The 22,969-nt window shown below is 49.1% G+C and overlaps 2 protein-coding genes across 4 annotated transcripts in view; both read right to left on the bottom strand.

The window, feature by feature from the left end:
• The window catches only part of LOC122378372 (COP9 signalosome complex subunit 1-like), a 62,846-nt gene that overhangs the window by 6,756 nt on the left and 33,121 nt on the right, over positions 1-22,969 (bottom strand). The gene's annotated exons all lie outside the window — the stretch shown is intronic.
• Positions 2,286-5,684, bottom strand: LOC122378365. The gene is made up of 2 exons (XM_043359347.1): positions 5,595-5,684; positions 2,286-4,788 (listed from the first exon to the last, which is right to left on the bottom strand). The coding sequence occupies exon 2, from the start codon at positions 4,785-4,787 to the stop codon at positions 2,601-2,603; it is 2,187 nt and encodes a 728-aa protein (XP_043215282.1). The 5' UTR covers position 4,788; positions 5,595-5,684; the 3' UTR covers positions 2,286-2,600.

Here is a 22,969-nt window from a genome sequence, read left to right as displayed (position 1 = left end):
TGGGTGAAACAGTAAGCCCTCTACCTTACGAAACGTGAGTTTTGTGCATTATACATATATGGCCATTGGCCAAAGCAGAATGGAAGCAATGCTTAAGAAGAAAAATAAGAATGTAGCGGTATAAGAATCCTGATATTACGGCCAATATCAGGATGGACGGCATCGCGTTACTAGGCAAAATAATCGAAGATTATACCTGAGTCATAACGGTAACCAGGCGTTCTGGGCAGTCGTCGGCTTTGCCACAGCTAATGCTGGTAACGACAGCTAACATAAGCCCATGTGACACGCGTGCCAAATCTTGCTGAAGGCACACTCCGCGGCACCCCCGGGAGGATTTTCCAGGCACAAAAATTGATTCAATTTTCATCGCATATTAAAGGGACTATCCCACCTTTAACATGGGGTTTTGAGATAGCCAAGTTTGCGGCGAGGTTCAGAAACCACTATCTATCTAGGTTGCAACCCCCGCGGCCTCTTGGTGTTGAAGAAATTCGTTTCCTTCATTTGGAAATGGGCCTTGCGCAAGGCCCTATCTTCAACATGGAGCGACCGTTAGTGTGACGTCACCTCGTTTAGTCATTCTGATTTAAATGGGTTTGTTCGTTGAAAAATCGCTTAAAACTTGGTCTGAACTTTGTTGTGGTGCCTACAGAGTAAAAAGAATCAGCTTTGTGACAGTAATGTGGCCTTGGGAAGGAGGTAATTTTGGGCTGTGACGTCACATATTTGAAAGTTTGTGTTTGGAATATGGGAAGCCTAAGATGTTTAATGAAAAATAAATGCCAGAACCGTGTTCCTGGTCATCTAATCTATAAAGTCGGGCACAATTTAACTGGTTTTAACAACATTTTAGATGGTGGGATAGTTCCTTTAACCCTAGAACGCCTAGGGGGGGTTGTATCAACCCCCCCCCCCTGAGGTTTTTTCGAAGTGCACGCTAAACGGCTTGTCGTAGCGGGCTGAAATTTTCAATACCCTCTGGGGCAACCTTTGCGCATCTTTTGCCGAAAAAAATTGATCGGGTCATGTCAGGTCACGGAGTTATGACGTCATAAGAGGTACAGCCTCCGGCCGGATTTTCACAAACTGAGTGCCAACGCCCGAGGTTTCCTGCCGGTGGTACAGACATCGGTTGATGGATCGTGATGAAACTTCCCATGCATGTTGGGGCAAGTATTGGCTATCATATGGTATAAGAAATTTGACCGGGTCAGGTCAGGTCACGGAGCTATGACGTCACAAGAGGAACAGCGTCCGGTACTATTTTTGAAAAGCGCCCGAACCACTATTTTGCTAATTCTTGTCACCTCAATGGGAATATGCAGCAATATTAGCTTCTATAGGGAGCAAATGGACCTCCCAAATCCAAAAATGCAATCAGATTTCAAAAATTTAAATTTTGATTTTTCGAATTTCTGCCGCCGACTGTGACCTTGCCGACTTCCGGCGCTACCAACGCGCCATTTTTAGAGCTAGGGAAACGAAATACATACCAAACGATAGAGAATTGATCAAGGAACACGATAGTGAAGGTTTCAAGTCGATATCTCTAACCGTTTTGCCGCAATCGCCGCCGAAAGTTGAAAAAAGTATATTTTTCCGAAAATTTGACCTTTGACCGGTCAAAAGTAGGTCAAATGTTGACCTAGGACCAAAAAATATACCACCAATCGCGAGATCTCGTTGAGAGCAATCCGTTGGTTTTTTCCGCTAAGCTCAACGACCTTCCGTTTCGAAACGCCAGGGGGGGGGGTCGTAACAACCCCCCCCCTGGTCGTTCGTGTTATGAGAAATGGCCTGGTCGTGCGAGGGTTAACGTCCCCATAGTTTTAACCGCAAATAGCACGCAGTAACCACCTATATTCGAGAATTAAGTGTCAAAGACAGTAGTTACGGCTGAAGATACTAGTATGTGTAATATGGTTAACGTAGCGAGACTAAAATAATTCCTAAATTCAAAAATCAGTAGAGCAGAAAAGAAAAAGACATACAAGTAGTTCAGTTTAATATCAGACAAGTAGGGGAGACCCGTGCAAGACGCCTCCCTTAAGCGAATTCTCTTCCCATTCCTTATTCGTTGGACATATCAGCCTAATTTCTTCACGGACGTCTAGATACAACATTTTCCTGTCAGAAAATCAGTATAAAAACTATTATACGGCTCAGCGATGAGATATCTAATTGATTTTCTGAAGGCTTGCAAAGGGGCGTCTTACAATTAGGGGGAGATAAGTCGCCCACCCCCTGGGCATCTTATCATATTGCTGACTGAAGGCCTGAGATCTAGGAAGTTGGCTGTATTAGCGGAAATTGAACAGCCAATTCACATTAATTCGAACAATGACAATACAAACTGTTTCATAGCAAAACAGGACAACACCTGAAAGACAGCACAGCTTGTGCACATCGGTCTGCGTCAGTTCAACGTTCTTAAGCTCGGTAAGAAAAAAAAAACATTTCAAACAATGCTAAACGTGATATGACGAACGTTCGTGCTTGTAACGTTACCAGTACATATCACCAGACTCAATGACAAACGAAAATGGCAGGTGAGCCCACTCTAAAAGCAAGAACAGGAACCTGAACGGGCATGCCGTTCAAAACGACGCCGGGCGACAGAAGTCACATGTGTAACCCAGCTGGCCCTTTTCTAGGTCCGTACAGGGCACACAAGCCCACTGAGAACACGCGGCGCACTGGACCCACTCTTCGCATGACAAACGGAATTGCATGCCACACACAAGACACGAAGTTTTGTCATCAGTATTCTGGGGGGTCTCTGAGGCTGACTTCTTCATTTTCTTAGACTTCTTGGGGAGAGAACCATTTGATGTGTCTTTCTTGGCTCGTTTTTTTGCAGCTTTCTCTTCAAGCTGCGACTTCATCGGTGACGACGTCAAAATCTCTGACTTTTGAGCCCGGCGGATTCTCTTTCTAACGTGCGCCTTAGGCGAGGCGCACAGGTCTGCTAGGAGTTGGCTGTCGCGATTACGTGAGCTGGGACTCTGTTGTGTGGAGCTGCTTGCCACAGAATTGGTCGGCTCGGCGTCCCGGAGCACGGATCCCTGCGCGCGTCCGGAGGAACCGGAGCTGCTGGCCACAGGATTGGTCGGCTCGGCGTCCCGGAGCACGGATCCCTGCGCGCGTCCAGAGTAGCAGGAGCTGCTGGCCACAGGATTGGTCGGCTCGGCGTCCCGGAGCACGGATCCCTGCGCGCGTCCAGAGTAGCAGGAGCTGCTGGCCACAGGATCGGTCGGCTCGGCGTCCCGGAGCACGGATTCCTGCGCGCGTCCAGAGTAGCCGGAGCTGCTGGCCACAGGATCGGTAGGCTCGGCGTCCCGGAGCACGGATCCCTGCGCGCGTCCAGAGGAGCCGGAGCTGCTGGCCACAGAATCGGTCGGCTCGGCGTCCCGGAGCACGGATCCCTGCGCGCGTCCAGAGGAGCCGGAGCTGCTGGCCACAGGATTGGTCGGCTCGGCGTCCCGGAGCACGGATCCCTGCGCGCGTCCAGAGGAGCCGGAGCTGCTGGCCACGGGATCGGTCGGCTCGGCTTCCTGGAGAGGCTGGGGTTCGGGTTCTTCAGTGAGAAGAGCTGCCACGAAATCATTATCGGTGAACAGGCTGTCATCGAATGGCCAGATTCCGCTCACACGAAATCCACTCACAATCTTCTCCGCCGAAGCACACCTCAGGTAGGCAGTCGAAAAGATCGCACTGATTTCGAACTCGGAGATCCTCCTTCCCGGGTTTGCCCGCATCCAGCTGTCAGCCGCTGCGCTGTAAGCTGCCTTGAGCGGCTTAAACCAAGAAACATCCAAGGGCTGGAGCCTGTGCGTGCAGTGGGGAGGTAGAGTGATGAGATCCACTCCACTCTCTCGGGCCAGCTCCACAGCGTGAAGACTCTTGTGACTCGCATGACCATCTAAGATGAGCAGATGCCGGTTATCTGTTGATGGCCTGACCGTTGAGATGAAGTGTTGGAGCCACTTCACGAAGCAGTCTTCGTCAGTCCACCCTGACTTCGTGCACATGCCGATGGCTCCCGGTGGAGCACCATTCATGAGGGAAGCGTTCATGCGGGCTCGCGGGAATATCATGGCCGGAGGTACGAACTGTCCACCTGCGTTTGCTGCACAGATGACTGTTACAGTTTTTCCCCTTTCAGCGCTGGTGATCTTGCCGACCTGCTTTTTGCCCCTTGGCGCCACTATGTTGGCCGGCTTCTGGACAACTGACACTCCTGTCTCATCCGCATTCCACACCTGGAGCGGGCCGTAGCTGTTCTTATCCAGCAACTCTCGGTAAAGGGCGTAAAAACGGTCTACCTGTGGCCGATTGAACCCCACCGCACGCGCTAGGCTGGTTGGCTCCGGCTTTCTGATGGCTAAGCCAGGATGCCGTTTCAGGAACGCATTTAACCATTCCTTTCCAGCCATCTTCGAATCTCGGGAAAACCGGTGCTTAATGCCCAGCCTCTCAGCGAACTGGAACGCGATGCGGCGTAGATCAAATGTCGTCAAGCCGTAGAGGACTTTCTCCATGAATTGGATCTTCTCAACAAGCAACTCCTCCTGCTCTGGGCTGAATTCGCAGCTGAATCTCCCCAGATGGATTTGTCCAGGTGACCGGACCTTTCCATCTCTGTGCCTTCTCAGAGTCTTCGCAGGTATGCCCCAGCGATTCGCCGTGCTCCGTACTGACACACCATCGCGAAGATCCTGCAGGGCGTTCTGAAGCCGTTCCTGGCCATATGCACCTCTCGAAGATCTCCGTACTCTTGGCATGCTGTGAAAGAGGACAAAGGATTGGCCTCACGTAAGTGGTAGGTATACCTACAATATATATTCAGTGTAACGGATGTCGGATGACTTAAAATAAAGTAGGTGCGGAATAAAATGATAATTAGAAGACGAATATAACATGTCATGGACACAGGTTCCTACACACAGCTGAAGGACTCTTAGAAATAACTTTCAAGGACACTGGAACCGGGGGGCGGGATGAGGACGGGCAATGGTGGCAAAATCCCTCCCATTTTGGCGGCTGGGTGGGGGGGGGGGGCACCACCTCCAACTTTAAGATGCTCATCGCTAAGCTTTTTTATTGATTAATTGAAAATGTAATTTTGTCATTTCTGCAAAATGAAGAGGCCAAAATCCGCGAGACGAGGAAGTGAAATTTTGGTTGGTAGGTTGGTCTCGTGGACCTAATTCCCTTCCACCCAAACTTCAAACTACTTCCCGTGTCCCTGATAGCCTTTTATTTGGAAGAATACATTCACTAAACGGATAATTTCGGATGTTTAGAAGTAACGTGTAAGACGCCCCTCGTTGTGTTTAAGACGCCCCGGGTAGGCGTCTTACAGGGCCAGGGGGCGGGGCTTCTTGAACTTTTTGCAATGTTTTAGTGCGATCGTATGCCATAAACTTCGGCAAACGCGACGCATTCAGCAAATACATTTCCGACAGAATAAATGACGGATTTTGATGAAAATACCATCAAAATTGTTGTGAATACATTGAATGAAGTTATATGACGGATTGAATTGACAGTTGCACGCTAAGAAAACAGATAAAATTACGAAAACCCACCTTATCCTCGCATAAACCACAGCAGGGCCGCCAAATCTCGCCTGTCATCACACGAAAGGATCTTCTGCTTCATTAAAAACAAAAACAAGCGATAGCTCAAGAACTTTTTTAATTATGGGGGGGTGGGCGTCTTATCTACCCTGGGCGTCTTACACGGGTCTCCCCTACGATACATGAGCAGTGACTGAGCACACAGACGGACCTTTTTAACGGATTTTGTAAATAGCAATCATGGCTAATCCGTTTTTCATGCGCATTCATGCCCCTCATAAGGTAGATGGCCGGATATAACTATCTGATTTGTCCTGGATAATGTTACACTCCCTGCAAGAGGTAATCGGTTCGTCTGTTTAGTAATCCGATTTTAGGGGCAAAGGTTTACATTTCCCTTTATTTCAAAGCGACAAGTTCTTTTGTAAGCCGAATTCTTACAAGAATTAGGCATGCTATATAATAAAACGAGCTTGTATCTTATACTTACAGTGTGCTACACGTAGCAGCACTGAACCTGTGTATAAATTTATATCATACCGAACGGGATGAAACTGAACTATTCCGATCCAAAAGCTCACTCTAGACAAGTAGAAGCGCATCATGAGAAGTAATCAGCTATCAGATTTGCCATCACTACTGAAAACCAGTCGGCAGCTCGCTACGGTAACAGGTAAACCCGTGCTCTTTCATAACATCTGGTTATGAACGAGTTTCGGCCTCCGCCCGCCGCCGCCAACTCCTACCAATGCCACGCGCGCCAAGTTCAATACGGGTCGTGTGTGCTCGTACCAGTCACGACGCCCCGCCGACAGCCCCAGGTCGACCTCATGGGCCGCTCGGCCATGAACAAATCCGCCACAATCCCGCCCGATCCGGGGCAACGTCTGAGATTCCGAGCGGGTCGCGGCAATCCTGAACGGCGTGGAGCCAAGCCGCGCGCACTTAGCGGTACAGAGGATGAATATTACGGGCAAACCAGCCATTCCAGTGCGCGGTAAGCGTCACCTGCTCAGTTAAGGGCGGTGTTTCACGGGCTGCTGCTACCACGCTGCTATCAAATTGCGCGAGCTGACGTCACACTTGTGGTAGTGTTGGAGCAATGGGCCTGTTGATGTCTCCATGGAAACCCAATTTGACAAGTCGTAAAATGGGCGTGCTGCTATCACCGGTGAAACAGGGCCAAGGCAGCGACAATGGAACGTCGCTGGCCTGACCTGTCCACTGGAATTTGTAGCTTCCATAAATGTTAAATTGTTCGTCAGCTGTAAGGGAGTTACTAAGCCGTAGTACGAACATGCAGAATTTGATGGTCGCAACAAGTTCATTATAGCCAGTGGCGGCTTGGTGCCCGTTCGTATTCAGAAAACCACTCGTGAAACACATACCGGTCGACTCCAAACGTCCTTGAGCATTGGACGCCAGCGTCCAGCGCAATCGCTGAGCGACGCGAACTTCTGAAAGAACACACGACAAAAATGCTGCTCTCAGCGCACGCCCCGTTGCGCCAGCAGGAGCACCGCTCTGGAGTTCGCCGAACCCCGCCTACCAACACTGCACCCTGCACCCGCCAATCAGGTCCTAGGGCGACGGACTCCGTAACCCATTCGAGGACAAACGAAATCCGCTCGCCGGCAGCTGACAATCAGTCGCCAATGGTCGGTCCGTCTCGCGGAAGCTTGACGTAATGCCGACTAAATTTAGCTCAGATGAGCTCCCTGCATCTCGCCACCGTTCGGCCGAACCCGGCGGCCTTGTCGAGCCTAGCTGTCCAGCCACCGCGTCTCTGTCGCGGGAAAGTGAGACACTGAACCACTGGTGGTTTGATGCAGAGGCTACCGGAGAGGTGTACATAGTGTGTACATGCATAGACGCCGCGCACTGACCACAGGTCCCTACCGGGCGCGTTTTGCGACGCAGGGTCCTCCGCGTTACAAGACACCCGCTACGGACAGACGTTGTTGCGGTCAGCGATTACTTAACATGCAACGCATGCTTCGGCGCTGACACGGCGAAAGAGCCGACACCACGGCAAACGGCGCCGTTAACTGCCTCTTTCTGACCAGATCGGCACCAAAGCTGCCCAAAAGAGCGGGTCCCAAAGCGCCTGGGCCCGATTGTCCCGATAAGCCCTGGATTTCCGACCAGGTCAGCCCGCTTCAGACGCAAAGAGCGTCCGTCCGCGTCGGAATCGCGCAGGCCGAGTCAGACCCGAGTTACGTTCGTCCGGAGGTGGGCGCAACACGTTGGACTGCGCAAGCCCATCCGCGGTAATCCAGCGGCTGAGACGGACGGCCGATTGGGTAATCTATCGGCGATAACCAACCGATAACCTTACGACACCCTATGCATTGAGCGGGGCCTTTCGGTGAGCACTGCGCTAGAAAATGCAGTTCCACAGAATACACAGGTCGGAATGGGAACACAAAACCCATTAACGACCTGCATATCCATTCAAATTATTTCACTATTTTCTATCCATGAATCTGGCAGCGATAGATAATTATATAGCAAATAATTCAAACGTGGCGCAGCAAAAAACAATACAAAGCCGCAATGCTCATATAACCATATCAATATCATTGACACAGAAGAAGAACTCATCTCGAATGCCACAAACATTCATGCTTGTATTATTTTCATTATTTAATTGTAACATGAACACATGGTCATTTTACAACGCCATAATTGTGTTGTGTATTGGCGCACCGCACTCCACCAGTCCACAGCACACACTGACCCTCCGTCCGCCCGGCCGGCGCCCCCAGGCGCCGCAGGCGATCCCGGTCAGCCCACCACAGTCGGTCACAGGTACGGGCCGGTACACCTCCCCCAAATTGTTGTGACACTGCACTGGTACAACAGTTTAAGTTTAAGAAAAAGAAAATGTTTCTGCGCCACATACACATGGACACAAACGTACCAACGTAACAAAACTACAGCGAGTGCCGCAACGTGGGCACAGTGCCTTAATCATAGGACTTCAACCGCGGATTAATAACCAAGCGACTTGGAGCACGGCGCGCACGTTCACTGCGACGCAATGGAGCAGGCTCACAGGTGACAGTGGGAGCACACGGCGCCACAGAGGGCGCATCAACACCATCGAGGCGGAATCGGACGAGCCGAGAGTCGTCACGTTCCGCGGGCGAACTATCACGTGCAGGCGGCGACGGAACGCTACATGGGCGAAACGAACAAGGTAACAGCGGACGATGGGGGCGCAAAAATCGCCGGTTACGCCACAATACACGACCACTGGGCAACTTTACGAGATAATCACGATGATCACCCACACCGACCACGATGCCCGTCCTGTCCCACTGGCCCGTACGCGAGTCCTGCACATCGACGGTTGTGCCGATGCGCACGGCGGGGAGAGGCTTGGCAGTACTATTGTAATGATCACGGACGTACTCAGCTGCGTGAGCGCGAGACCGGTCGTACTTCTCAGCGGCCGTCTGCCACTCGACAGCGAATGCCCTGCGGTGAGCCGGGACTGATGACTGTAGCGGGTGTCCAAACAGGATTTGGGCAGGCGACCGCCCGTGCTCGCCAGGGGTGTTCCGTAGCTCGAGAAGTCCCCTTGCGAACTCGTCACAGTCCAGTTCGCCGTGCTGGGTCGTCTTCATTATCAGTCGTTTGACTGACTTCACGCCAGCTTCAGCATGTCCATTGCTCTGAGGGTAATAGGGACTGGATAAGACAAGTGTCACGCCCCACCTTTTCAGGAAATCCCGGGTCCTTTTAGCCGCAAACTGGGGACCGCCGTCAGAACGAAGTATAGTGGGTACACCGGTTGCGGCAAACGTTTCTCTCAGGAGGCCAACAAGCTGGCGTGATGTCGCCTCCGTACGACATTCCTTGACAATGGGCCAGTTCGACAAACGATCAACGTAAACGAAATAGGTCTTGCCTGCATGGTGAAAATAATCAACAGAGACTCGCTCGAAGACCCTGGTGGGTGGTGACTCCGTCATCATGGGCTCCTTCTGCTGGCTGGGTAACAACGTCCTGCAAAGACGACATGAAGACACCACATTAGTCACATCATTGTCTATGTTCGGCCAGTAAACGGTCTGTCTGGCCCTCATTTTTGTACGGTTGATACCCTGGTGACTATCATGTAAACTCTGCAGTACTTCTGCTCTGAGGCCCCGAGGTATCACTAACCTCGCCCCGCAAACAATAAGATCGTCATCAACAGTGAGTCGGTCACGGACGCCCCAGTACGGTCTCATAGTACTGCTCAGTTCACCTTTGGTTCCAGGAAAGCCATTACGGATAAGCGAGCGTAGTTCTTGATATTCAGCATCTCTGCGAGACGCGGCACGTACCTTCTCGAGCGGATCCGCTCGCATCGGCATGAGACGAGTGCCGTCCTCTGTCACGGCGCCGACTGTCGTCATGACGATCTGGTGGACATGATGACTCACGTCAGCTTCATCTTCTTCATCTTCGGGAGTGGGGTCGCTGACTGGTGCCCGAGAGAGCGCATCAGGGATGGCCAGTGCTGTCCCAGCACGCCACTCCGCTGTGAACTGGTACATTGTTATTTTCTCTCGCAGACGTAGCAAACGAGGGTTCTCGATCTCACTCAGTGATCGTGAGTTTAGGATCGGGATCAATGGCCTGTGATCGGTGATCAGAGTATAGTTAGGACAGCCTGCGAGGTAGAGCCGACACTTCTTGGTAGCCCACACTATCGCCAGCATTTCGAGCTCGATCACAGCATATCTACTTTCAGTGTCGGTTAGGAATCGTGATCCACATTGTATCATTTTCCATTCCGTGCCGTGCTGCTGCATAAGGACGTAACCGAGGCCCTGCTGTCGAGAGGCATCCGTTTGCAGAACTGTTGGCAGTCCTGGAGAGAAGAACGCGAGAACTGGTGGGGAGACGAGCGCCTTTTTCACCTTCTCAAACGCCGCGTCGTGCTGAGACGTCCACAGCCACTCGTTGCTCGGCTTGAGGAGATCACGAAGTGGTTCAGCGGCGTCGGCTATCCACGGCGAAAACTCACTGAGCTGTCCCACCAGTCCAAGGAAACCCCGGAGATCTGTGATGTTCGTCGGCGTTGGGAACGACCCGATGGCGTCCACCTTGCGGTTGTCCGGGGTGAATCCTTCCTTGCTCAGCCGGTAGCCACAGAACTCCACTTGGGGCTCCGCGAATTCCATTTTTGCAGGGTTCAGAGTGATGCCATGTTCTTGGCAGCGTTCGAGGATAGTCCACACGTGAGCAAGATGCGTGTCGTAATCAGCGTCATGAGCTAGGATATCATCAACCACCTTGCTTGTGCGTGGTACACCGTCCAGTGCCTGATCTCCGCGCCGTCCATACTCATCCCCACTGGTGACCAGGCCTTGAGGAGCTCTCCGAAACTGGTACCTCTTCCAGGGCGTGATGAATGTGGTGAAGTGTTGATCTTCAGGAGCGATGGCTATCTGGAAATATCCATGCTTAGCATCGAACTTCGAGAAGTACTTCGCGTCTTTGCTGATGCCAGATACTGCTTCGTGAGGCGTGCAAATTGGGTGCGGTCCCCTCTTGACATGTGCGTTGAGCTTCGTGAGGTCAACACAGACTCGTACCTCTTCAGAGTCCTTCTTTGGGACTACCACAATTGGATGACACCACTCGGTGGGCTCCTGCACCGGAGTGATGATGGACTTTGCTTCCAGGTCGTCCAACTGAAAAAATCTCGTCGGTCTAGAATGACATTTCTCTGTTTGCGTAAGTGGTCACCAATCTGCTGAATTATGACGTCAGTCGTCACATTCGCGTCATCCAAGTCAACGCCCAACGAATACTTCAACAGTCTGATCAAGTCATCATCAAGTAGTGCTATCAGTGCAGCCTTTTGCTCCTCGTGTGATAATTGACTCATTCGTGTCAATTTACAATGGCCCTTATATTTATCTTTCCAGACGGCAAATTCTCTCAAAGACGCGCCAGATACGAGGTGCGGGGCCGATGCCAGCGCAGCAGAGGGCAGTGAGCTAGTAGTCAAACGCGCACCCTGTGCCGTCTCACCTGCTTCAGCAGCACGTACCTGACGGTCTTGTAAGGCGGCTTGTGTAGAGGTAGCCAGAGACAGAAGGCGCTCTGTTAGCCGCTCTTCTCTCTCGCGTGCCTCCATCCTGTCTCGAGCCGCCGTCTCCATTTGCTGACTCAGCATGGGCCTTGGTAACAACTGGATTTCCATTACGTCATGGGTGATGATGTCACACTACGGGTGACGTTTCACTGCTGCTGCTGCTGTCCACGGAGGGCAGCGTTTGTGAGTGGAAAACAGTAGCAAAATTGTAAATGAAGGCAGTATTGGCGCTTATGCTACATATGAAATTTATAACAACATATGATATTAGTGAATGTTTATTTTTGTTACTTTTCATAAACCCTCCATTCCAGGGTCTGCATGGAAAAGTTCTGTTATTTTAGAGTCAAGCTATTGTACTAAGGGATTTATTTTGGCAATTTAGTCATTTGTGAGGTTATAAGGCTGCAGAAACTTTAAGTAGAGGTTGGTATCCACTATCCAGTTGCAGCTATAATTGTGTCATATTTTGTATCATTTTCTGAACATGTAAACACCTACCTATATGAATTCAAATATTGTGATTGTAGGAAAGCAGTCACCCTCACATTGCAGCGGGGATTAGAACAATTAACCACACTTGTTATACAAAAAGCCTGTTTGCCATCAATTTTAGGAATTCAAATTAGGTATTGGTAAGGTAGGTGTAGCACAAGCTGCCTGATGCACGAGAATGGGTCTTTCTAACCAAACCTTACCTAACCTGACCTACAACCTACAGCCTTAAACCTAAAATTTACAACCTACGACCTAGTCCTACGGTATGGCATATCACAACAGCTTGTGTTACGTCTGCTACCGTGACCCAACTTTGTTCCAATTCATACCAACTTGGGATGACAGTCACTGCAGGGCCCAGTTTCACCAAGTGGGGTAATTTCGGCATGGGGTAGATTTCCATTCTGCCCCATGGGGTAAAATCCAGTTTCACCAGCTCAAACTACCCCCATGGGGTAGTTTCGGCGTCTCTTATGAATGTTTGCTAAGCAAGCAGCATCAGCAAAACAACGGAACGTTTTGATTGGTCGAGAATTTCATTTCACGACGGCGTGAAATGAAGAACACATTTGATTTGGCTTCTTGTATTTGTCTACCAATCACCTTGGTAACGATGGCACAATGGCACCTCAGTTTCCAAGATTCACAACTTTATTGAGATATTGAGAAATGAATGCAATGCACAACCGCGAATCTTGATGGATAGGTTACAGAACAATGGCATGTTTTATTATCGAATAGTATCGAATGTTTAAAATTAATTAGTGTTTTAGTAAATTTGATGTTTATATTAGATGTTTAGGGTAGACCGGGGCAAGTCGCCCCGCCGAGGTAAAACGCCTCACCGATGTTTCTCGGAACTGGCAAGGTTCTGGGAAACATCCTCTCTTCTATAAAACGTACACTATACGATCATTATATGAGCAGACTGGAAATAAATTGTGATGACTCTTTAGGGAGATATAGCCAAAAATTTGTTTTTGGAGTGCTTTTTATGTTTTCTTGTCAGATTATGCATCATGGCGTTCTTTTATCGTCCACATCAGGTTAACGACTTTAATGTATTTTGAACAACTATTGTCTAACGCTTATAATGCCGGGTTGGTTCGTGTTAAATTATGTCTTCCTGGAGTGCAAGGCGTTGTTCTCTGACCGAACTACGTGATGGGGTAAAACGCCCCAGTAGGTCGCGGGGCAAAAAGCCCCATGGGGCGTTTTACCTCATGTGTTGTTCGGACTACCCACTTCCTAATGTTCGGTAGCTAGCGAACGGTATGTTTATATGCATTAATATGTACTTTTCTCAGCAACTGGATGGCAAAGGAAGTATTTTGTTAACATTTGCATTGCAATAATTTATTATTTGGCCTTATGAGGCAGGTGAAAAACCTGCTCATACAATAGTGTCGTAGCTGAACACCTGATAGGATGGAAGGTGCTAACTTCAGTGCCATGCCTCCGAAGGTCTAACGGACCCTTCATATAAGATTTAGTCAACTAGCATGTTTAATCTTTAATCTAGAGTGTGGGGCTTCTTGCCCCAGGCCGTGGGGCGTTTTGCCCTGGGGTTGGGGCAAAACGCCCTATTTGCAGTTGCTTCACAAACCACTTCCTAGCTGGGAGTCCGATCATAAGTGAATGAATTTGAGGGGTGGAATTTAAAGTAAAATGTCCAAAGAACGCATTGAGCACAAATTTGGCCTTCCAGGTTGTGTGGGACAAAAGTTATGTAGCAAAATAAATTATCTGGGGCGTCTTGCCCTAGGCTACCCTAGATGTTTTAGATTAGATTAGATGTTTAGTGTTTTATAATTAGAATGTTTTAGTAAATTAGTGCATGTTTTACTAGTATCGAATACACCTTGCTTGGTATTTTTGACGACTTTTAACTACGAATCTTTTGCACCAGATGCTTTTATTTCTAATGTGCATTACAAAATACATACTGTACCTACAGATGCACGGCACATTTAAGGCAACTTTATTGAGATATGCACAACAGCGACAAAAATAAAAAAATAGATATGGAAAGTATCGAATCCACTTGGCCTGGTATTTTTAACAACTGCTTATTACGAATTACTTGCACCATATGCTTTTTATTTTTAATGAGAATTACCTAGGTATGCACGACATTCTCTTGCTGATTTAGGTACGGCATTTTTATTTTGATTTCAGTTGTAAGCGTCTTGATATTTGCTGGATATTTGCACATTGACCGTAAGGCATATAGATACCTCGAATGATAATTTGAATAGATCACACAAGTTGAAGTACTATGATCATTTCAACAAGACACATCGTCAGCATGTAACCACCGTGAATAATGTGCATTTTTATTGTTTATATTTCAAGGCTTCCTCATCCGGTATTCAAGGTCACTGTTGAAGAAAACCTTTAATAGTTAAAAAAGTAAAATTCCTGGCATTCAGCTATGGGCGACATCTATGTATAATGCTTCTTTTGGTGTTGTAGATCACAAGCATGGTGGCGCAGGCTACATGCAGTAAAATACTTGGATGAAATTTGAAGTAGGTATGCTATGAATAATGCGTACTCAAACGTGACAGGTGATTGGACTTCAATAAATTATGTTCTTATTACTATTTTACTGTCAATTCTTGCTCACAATCGGTATCATATTCACAGATTACCCCACGAATGTCTGCCGTAATTTTGGTCGGATATTTGGGGTAGAACCGACGATAATCAGCTGATTGATTGGCTTGTTCAGTTGCTCACTGACCGTGAGCATCTGTTTGCATGGCAAATTTGGGGTAAAATAAGAACTACTCCATGGGGTAGTTTGGAAGTGGCCAATCAGAACCTACCCCATTTGGTGAAACTGGTTTGGGGTAGTTTCGCCGAAACTACCCCAAACAGAGCTTGGTGAAACTGGGCCCAGATGTGTGCTGACCATGCAGGTCTTTGTTACAATTGCAATTCTATTGTGTTACAGGTTCGGCGTTCTACAGCTGCGACCCGCCATAGCTGGGCCACCGCGGCGGCATCACCTTCAGGGTGGACCTGCCCGTGGTCACCCACTGGTCGGACCCGCCTGCAGTCCGCAGGGAAGCTGCCCTGTGAGCCATTGCAGAGCTCCCGCACCCGGACGTCACTCTGGTCGGACGGCTCGGCTCACGGCGGGACAGAACAGGGCGGTGCAGGCGCTGATCCAGTTCCACCACCTCAACATAGAAGAGACCGTGCGCGCTCCTGCAGGGGCGGTCTGCTCCAGCCTGAGAGCAGAACTGACCGCCATGCGCGAGGCGTTCGCGGCTGTGGCCGGCCTGGAGGACGGGGAGTTGGCATCGACCAAGTCGGTCCGCCTCCTCACCGACTCAAGGTCTGGGCTCCAACTACTCGGCCGCGGCCCAGCTAACCAGACCATGGCCCTGGCCGCCGAGGTGTGGAGGCTGCTGAGTGCTGAGCACCCTCGCCGAGAACGGCACCGAGACGGTGCTCCAGTGGGTGCCAGGCCATGCCGGGCTGGACGGCAACAAAACCGCCGACCGCCTGGCTGGCGAGGCCACGGCGGGCGACCAAGACAGCGCACCGATCGACCTGTCGAGTGCGCGGGCCGCCGTCACGCGCCATGTCCGGGAGCTGTCGCGACAGAGGGCAACCGCTGCCCACCCGCACCCGGACCCCACGCCTGGCCACGACTCCCTGGCGCGCTGGGGGTCGGTGACGCTGTCCCAGCTGAGGACCGGCACATCACCGCTGACCCGTGACACGCTCCACAAGATTGGCCCGGCAGCCAACGACGAATGCCCCGCGTGCGTGGAGCCCGACAGCGCGGCGCACCTACTGACCGATTGTCCGGCCTATGAGGCGGCCCGCCGCCGCCGCTGGGGTGTCGACCCTCGCCTGGTCGACGTCCTCGGCGGCCCGGCGACGAAGGTCGTCACCTTCATCGAGGATGTTGGGCGGGCCGAGCCGCCGCTCGACCCGCCGCCCCCCTGAGCGGGTTGGCGGTGGGATGCAGAAGAAGAAGAAGAAGCAACTGCCAGCGCGCCACGGCGGCGAAGCCGAGTTCCGCCGCTGGACCGCCCGCGCAATGGCCAGCACAGACAAGAGACAACCGAATCACAACACCTACAATTACGTTATTGTTATGGTATTGACATTGTTACAATTAACCCTGCTCTTTCGAGCGTGGATGCACGCTGAAATTGTCGCATAATTCCATGCAGCTTCCACCCTTCTGCAATACAAAGTTTGAATACAAAGTAGTCTTGCAATAGGTTTAGAACTTATGTGCAGATTGTCGATGCTGGTTGACTTGATGGTTGGAATTGTGTTTATCTGTTTCATCTGTTTTGACTTAAATATATGTCCATGGACACTATGGCCTACCTTGGGATGTGTCTCTGATTTCAGCAAAACATTTTTCATCAGGGTACACTGCAGTGTACATACGTAGTGAAACTTTTGAGCATGTATGGGTGCGCATGTGGAGATGTAGACTGCGAATGAGACAGACTACGACGGTTTTTGAACTAATTTAATCTGATTGACAACATAATGTAGGACTAAAGACTGACTGTCAGAAGAATATTCAAAGAATATTCACTTCACCCGGTACAACGAAAAGGGAAAGTCGGGGAACAGAGAACATCTCGAAGATCGAATTGCAGTTGCCGCCTGCAGGTGCCGATTGGTTATGGATCATCGCAGCTCAACCATGCAGCAGTGCATGGCAGCGCAGCGCCCTGCAGCTCGGGGCCGTGAACCGCCGCCTTGACAAAGTGTCTGCAACCCGCGACCTCGAGACCGGCTCGCCATCTGGCGGGGTGTGCCGAGCGCCACCTGGAGCAACTGCCAGCGCGCCTCAAGGTACTGCCATGTGCTGCTTTATTGTTAACTGAAATTGCTACCACCTTGTATTGTAAGAGTCATTATGGAAGATTTTAAAACGGTTCTTAAAATTTTTTGAATACTTTAAATTTATATTTCTGCAGAATTATGAACCCGTATCATTCTTTACATGTCAATATTTGTATATTATCTAGCATATAAGAAAATAGTGGCCTCAAGTTTCTAGAAAATATCTGATTTTGCTCTCTGGGCCATTGCAGATCCCTAAAAAGTTAGGAGCCGTCTTCATTATTTAATGTATAAAACCAAATAAATTATCACTGCTCAAAAGTGGAAGAAATGACAAATGAAAAAAAAGTTTTCCTACAGCGTTGCAATCCAGATTCTGAGATAGTGATGGGCATACTAGAAAGCAAGTAAAAGGTATTGTAAAAGTACTCCACAAGGTAAAAGTAAGGAACAAGAATATCCTTATACTGTTTCAGAATTTGGTAACAAACATTTTTTATGTGTTTTAAATACCCGAACGAATTGATTCCAGAATCAGTCTTGATGATATTATATGGTTTTTGTATGGTATTGGTGGTACTTGAATGACCAGAGTCAGTACATGTCCATCACCTTTCGATATTTCCGTGGTGCTCGCTCCCATTTCATAGCTGCTCACGGTGTTTTCTGCTGACGTCATATGGTGCTGCTCCACTAGCGCCACCATACGGCGTCAGCTGGCGAATTATCCAGTTAATACCAGAGCCCCTCAGCATCTCCGTCAGGCGCTCAACTGCCGCTTCTGCCGTCATTTTGCGTCCCCTGAGGATTCTTGCTGCACTAGGAGATCATGGATGGAATTGTAAGTTCAATAATCTACCGACCGCGCCATGTGTTGTGTATTGGCGCACCGCACTCCACCAGTCCACAGCACACACTGACCCTCCGTCCGCCCGGCCGGCGCCCCCAGGCGCCGCAGGCGATCCCGGTCAGCCCACCACAGTCGGTCACAGGTACGGGCCGGTACAATAATAAGACATTTTGTCGAAACACAGGTGTAGCCAATTCAAAAGAATATAATTCAAAGTAGGTAGTTTCCAGTGTTCATTGTATGCTCAGTGAGAAACTTTATTCTTGCGATTTTTTTTTGCTGAAAAATATAACAAACAAATCGAGCTTTTCAGCACTAAGCCAGTTGAGCTCCCCGTTAATGCTAACTTATTTGTGCATGCTTTTAGGAAAGCTTTCACTTCGATTTTGTGGAGAAATGTCACATTCCACCTCTCACCATCATTGAGATAAAATGGATGAATTTCCTTCACTCGAGCTGGCGATTCTACCATTTTCTTGTGCTTACTGCTCATTAGGATCCAAATCCCGATGAACTATCGCCTAAGCGACGTGCTGGCTACTTGCGGTATATTTGTTATGAGGCTATGGCTCAATTCCAATTTCACCTACTTCCCCAGCCACATCGATCATGAGATTCTGGTTTCACACCGTCGGCGCTGAGGTCTTCCTCCGACTGATCGGTTGGCAAATCCTTCCTTCCAACAACCGGGTGGGTGGGCTTTTAACTAGCAAATTTACACGTAACAATTGCCACATGAGATTATTGAGAAACTTATTTACAATCAGTGTACGCTAAATCAACATTAAAGTCCCACAATCACGCTTTGGTTTCGTTGACCAATCTGATTTCATTAGGATCCAAAAATAGCCGAGTAGCGATTAATCCTGGTCTGACAAGTATTCCGTGGAATGAAACGTCAGAAGATAATTGTCATAGTGATTTACGGACAAATGAATGCCTGGGCCCTAGGTGGGCTTCAAATAGAGTTGCAGCACAGGCTCCAGGCTATTTGGAGAGTGGGGTGCAGTGGCGGTTGTAGTGCTTGAGCTCGGGAGGCAAGGCCCTTCTAAATGTATTTAGAACAACGCATTTATGCTTAAAAATCAGGTGATTCACAGCTAACACAAGGAGAAAAGCACAGGAAAATCTACAGCAAGTAAGGCAAGTACGTTTATATGAAATTAAGAGCAGCTTCTTAAATAATTCAATTTAAAGAATACAGCGACTATGACGATGGAAAAGGGGAAACGATATGGACGGGCAGGGACAAGACTGGCACGCAAAAATATACATCCGAGCATTTCAGGGCACCGAACAGCAGCTAAGCCAAACGGCGATCCGCATATGACACGGGGCCCGTGTTGCCTCTCTCCCCAGTTGAAATTCCTCAGAAGGTTCTGAATAAAACTGACAAACTGTTATCCTAGAACATTGACCGGAAGTTATCCATCAGCAATACAGAAGCCCATGACAATGTGAAACAGAAAAAAGAAAACTTGAGGTTTCAATTGTTTCCAAAATCGCTTGAGCACAGAACCAACTTTTGACGACAGGAGGAACCACTGACCTATACTAAGTACCTTTATACGTTTATGGGCCAATGGTAGGTGAGGCAGGACGGTTCGCCATCCGGCGTTTCGGTTGCGTCTGCAACGCCCGCCAGCGATTCAGATGGCGCTGGCTGCCTAATAACTGTTTAGCCAGGGACACTGGGAGGGGTATTACTCAGTCGGGATGGTCTGGTGTTCCATGTGTGTTGAGCATACCGTTTATCAGAATCTGCGCACCTGTAAATGAACATTTTGGGGATATTTTTGTGAAATTAATGTAAAAAAAATGTTTGAATGTCACCTCAGATAATTGTGACAAAGAAAAGTATACGTTTTATTTTGTTCTGAATTAATTAGCTTCACGGTAGGTATAATGACAGTTTAAACTAAAGCTGGGATAAGAAGCTTTGTTATACATTGCCCGGCCAAACATGGCTTGGGCTTGAAAGTCTAGCCACGTAAGTCTAATGATATAAACTTCACTGTTATAACATTGCCATCAGCATACCTATATGACTGAACAATGTGCCTGATGTACCTAGCCATGTACCAAAACGCGAAAACGACCACAAAAATTTAAAAAGACCATTAAAAATACAATGCTTCAAGCCGCATGCTGTAGAAAGGAAGCCGATATACAACAATTATTTATAATTTCGCTGTCACGTTGATTGTCAGACGTTCAATCATGAGCATACGGCGTGAATGCGGATATCAGTCGGGAACAGTACTGTTTGTACTAACGTCATAATTAAAAAACGCCGCCAGTTATCAGGGCCCTGTTTCACGGCCGATAGCAGTACGCTGAGCTATCATAGTCTCAAATTGGGTTTCCATGGAGAGGTCAACAAACTGTCTCCAACATTACCACAATATGTGACGTTAGCTCGCAAAATGCCAGTGTAGTATCAGTGGCTACGTTTCCATGGCACAAGCTAAGCCGATTTTGAAAAATGGATTTGCTCCATCATAGCATTTACGCATAATTTAAAAATGTAAATATAGGATTAGGTGCTAGCTAAAACCATATATACGCTTATTTTTTTGCATAAGGTCATAGATAACAGTAGAACTGGATTTGACACGAACACTGCCTACTTGAGGGCAGCGCTTTTCGAGTAGCGCTGCGGCCCGAAGGTTGGGACTTGAATTGTGAAAAAACGCCCGCCCGCCGCAAACCGCAAACACCGCAAAACGCACGCCCGAAACGCAAACGCAAATGTCGCAAAAAATAAACGCCCGCCCGCCGCCAACAGCAAAAAAAACGCAAAAACGCCGCAAAAAAAATAAAACCGCCCGCATCGCACGCACGCTAACCGCCAACCGAAAACGCAGCGCCCAACCACCGCCAACCGCAAACAAATTGAACACCGCAAACGACGCAAAAAAGAAAACCGACCGCATCGCCCGCCCGCCCGCCGCCAAATACAAACACTGCAAAAAGCACAAAACGCCCGCCCGCCGCAAAACGCAAACACCGCAAAACGCGCAAAACGCACGCCCGAAACGCCAACGCAAACGTCAAAAAATCGCCCAACCACCGCAATCCGCAAAAAAACGCAAAAACGCCGCAAAAAATAAACGCCCGCATCGCACGCACGCTAACCACCAACCGAAAACGCTTAAAAATCACCCGGCCGCCACCATACGCAAACACCGCAAAAAAACGCCCGGCCGCCGCAAACAGAAAACAAACTTAACATCGAAAAGGGCGCAAAAACCGCAACAAAAGGCGCCCGCCCGCCGCTAAGCACAAACAGCGCAAAAAAAAACGCCCGCCCGCCGCAAAACGCGAACACCGCAAAAAAGCGCAAAACGCAACGCCCGAAACACCAATGCAATTAAGACCAAAGTGACGCGAGGGGTTACATGTATGTATATGCGTAGTGCGTAGCGTACAGTCTGTCTTAAAAGTACCGCGCAAAGTGAGGGCGGATCCATCAAGCCTGACCGAGGAAGGGCCTGCAAAATTTGAGTCACCGAAGTAGTTGACATCCTCGTCCATTCCTCAGGTCAATTGGTTCGGTGACTTTCAAATTATAGCAGGCCCTTCCTTGGTCAGGCTTGATGGATCCACCCTCACTTTGCGCGGTACTTTTAAGACAGACTGTACCTCACAGTGATTTATTAATACATGAAACTGATTAAAGATTCCTTAATTCTAGCCTCTTTAGGCACTTAATGGCGCAGCAGAGACAAAAATGGCGCACAACAGCATATTTTGTGCCTCGCCTCGTATGTGGCGCAGCCTAGTTTTGTGCACCACCGTTACAAGTTTCGACGAAGTCGGCCCGTCGAAATATATACGCGTAATATTCCTCAACTTTAGCCACTGTAGCTAAAGTGGCGCATTAGAGACAAAAAGGACGCACATGAGTTTGTTGTATTCGTAGCGCCGTATTCGGCGCAGGTCATTTTAATGCATCAATGTTGCAAGTTTCGTCGAAATCGGCCCATAAATGGCAAAGTTATGGCCAAAACGACTTACATTGAGAGTGCACGTGGTCACTCGAGGTGGGGTGCCACGTGCCACGTGTGGCCTAAAGACTTATAGCGACCACCCTTTTGTACCATATGAAAGGGGTCGTCAGTGCCCATGGGTAGACTTTCGGGTGCGCCACCATTGCCTCCCAGCGGCCGATCAAACTTGGCCAATCTTTGAATTAGGGCTTACCTCACTATCGGTCACAATATCTCCGGAATGGAGAACCCCGGGCGGCCACGTGTTTGACACGAGGTAGACCCAACATCATTGGTCATTGTCGCAACCGACTTGGAACTCTGGCTCAAACCCATGCATTGAGGTTATCACCTGAGCGTAATTATGCACCAATGGCTACCTACCCCAAAATGCTACACCCACGTGGCGCACGTGCGAAAACACGTGCACCACGTGATGAGGTGTGCAACTAGCCTGGAGCATCCCCTTGACGTCTGCCCTCGATTGGTGCCGCTGGCACGCATTGTTTGCGCGGCACAGGCCATCATACCAGCAGTGGTCAATTTTTTCACGGGGGTGGTCCACTCAAACAAGTGCGGGGCGTGTACGTGCATTTCAATCGCCCCATATGTGGCCTATGCCACGTGGTAGGCGACATGTGGATGCATATCATACTGTAACATTTTCAAAATCTAACGTGGGAATTTTGAGCAAAATCGATTTTAGTAATTTTTTTCAAGAAATCCCATTGACTTAACACGTGGAAATTTGGGCGCGTGCCACGTGCAAAAAAGTTAATTATATTTCAAGCGATCAACATTGGCGAACGCACCCCATGCCCGACTACCGGCACTCCAAAAACAAAGAAAATCTATCGAGCCGATTTTAAGCAAATCGAGAAAAACCGTTTTGGCCCATTTCGTAACGTTAAACCAATGGCGGCTGCACGTGCAATTTGCACCCCCTTCCCGAGGCTGCCCGAAACGGCGCCGCCGGCTCATGGTAGATGCCGGGGCGGCCACCCAGCCCATAGAAGCCCATCGCATTACAAGCACCCGTCTGCGAGAAATGCGATGCCGAAAATCCACCTAATGTTGAAGCCTATGGGCCTAAAACACGTGCACGTGCCACGTG

The sequence above is a fragment of the Amphibalanus amphitrite genome, unplaced genomic scaffold, assembly GCF_019059575.1.
Source record: "Amphibalanus amphitrite isolate SeventyFive unplaced genomic scaffold, NRLGWU_Aamphi_draft 000007F_arrow, whole genome shotgun sequence".
Lineage (NCBI taxonomy): Eukaryota > Metazoa > Arthropoda > Thecostraca > Balanomorpha > Balanidae > Amphibalanus > Amphibalanus amphitrite.
The sequence above is the reverse complement of the archived record's forward strand: the minus strand, read 5'-3'. Positions and strand labels throughout refer to the sequence as shown.

Excerpts from the sequence above, each read along its gene's own strand:
- LOC122378365 (XM_043359347.1), bottom strand. The coding sequence starts at position 4,787 with ATGCCAAGAGTACGGAGATCTTCGAGAGGTGCATATGGCCAGGAACGG.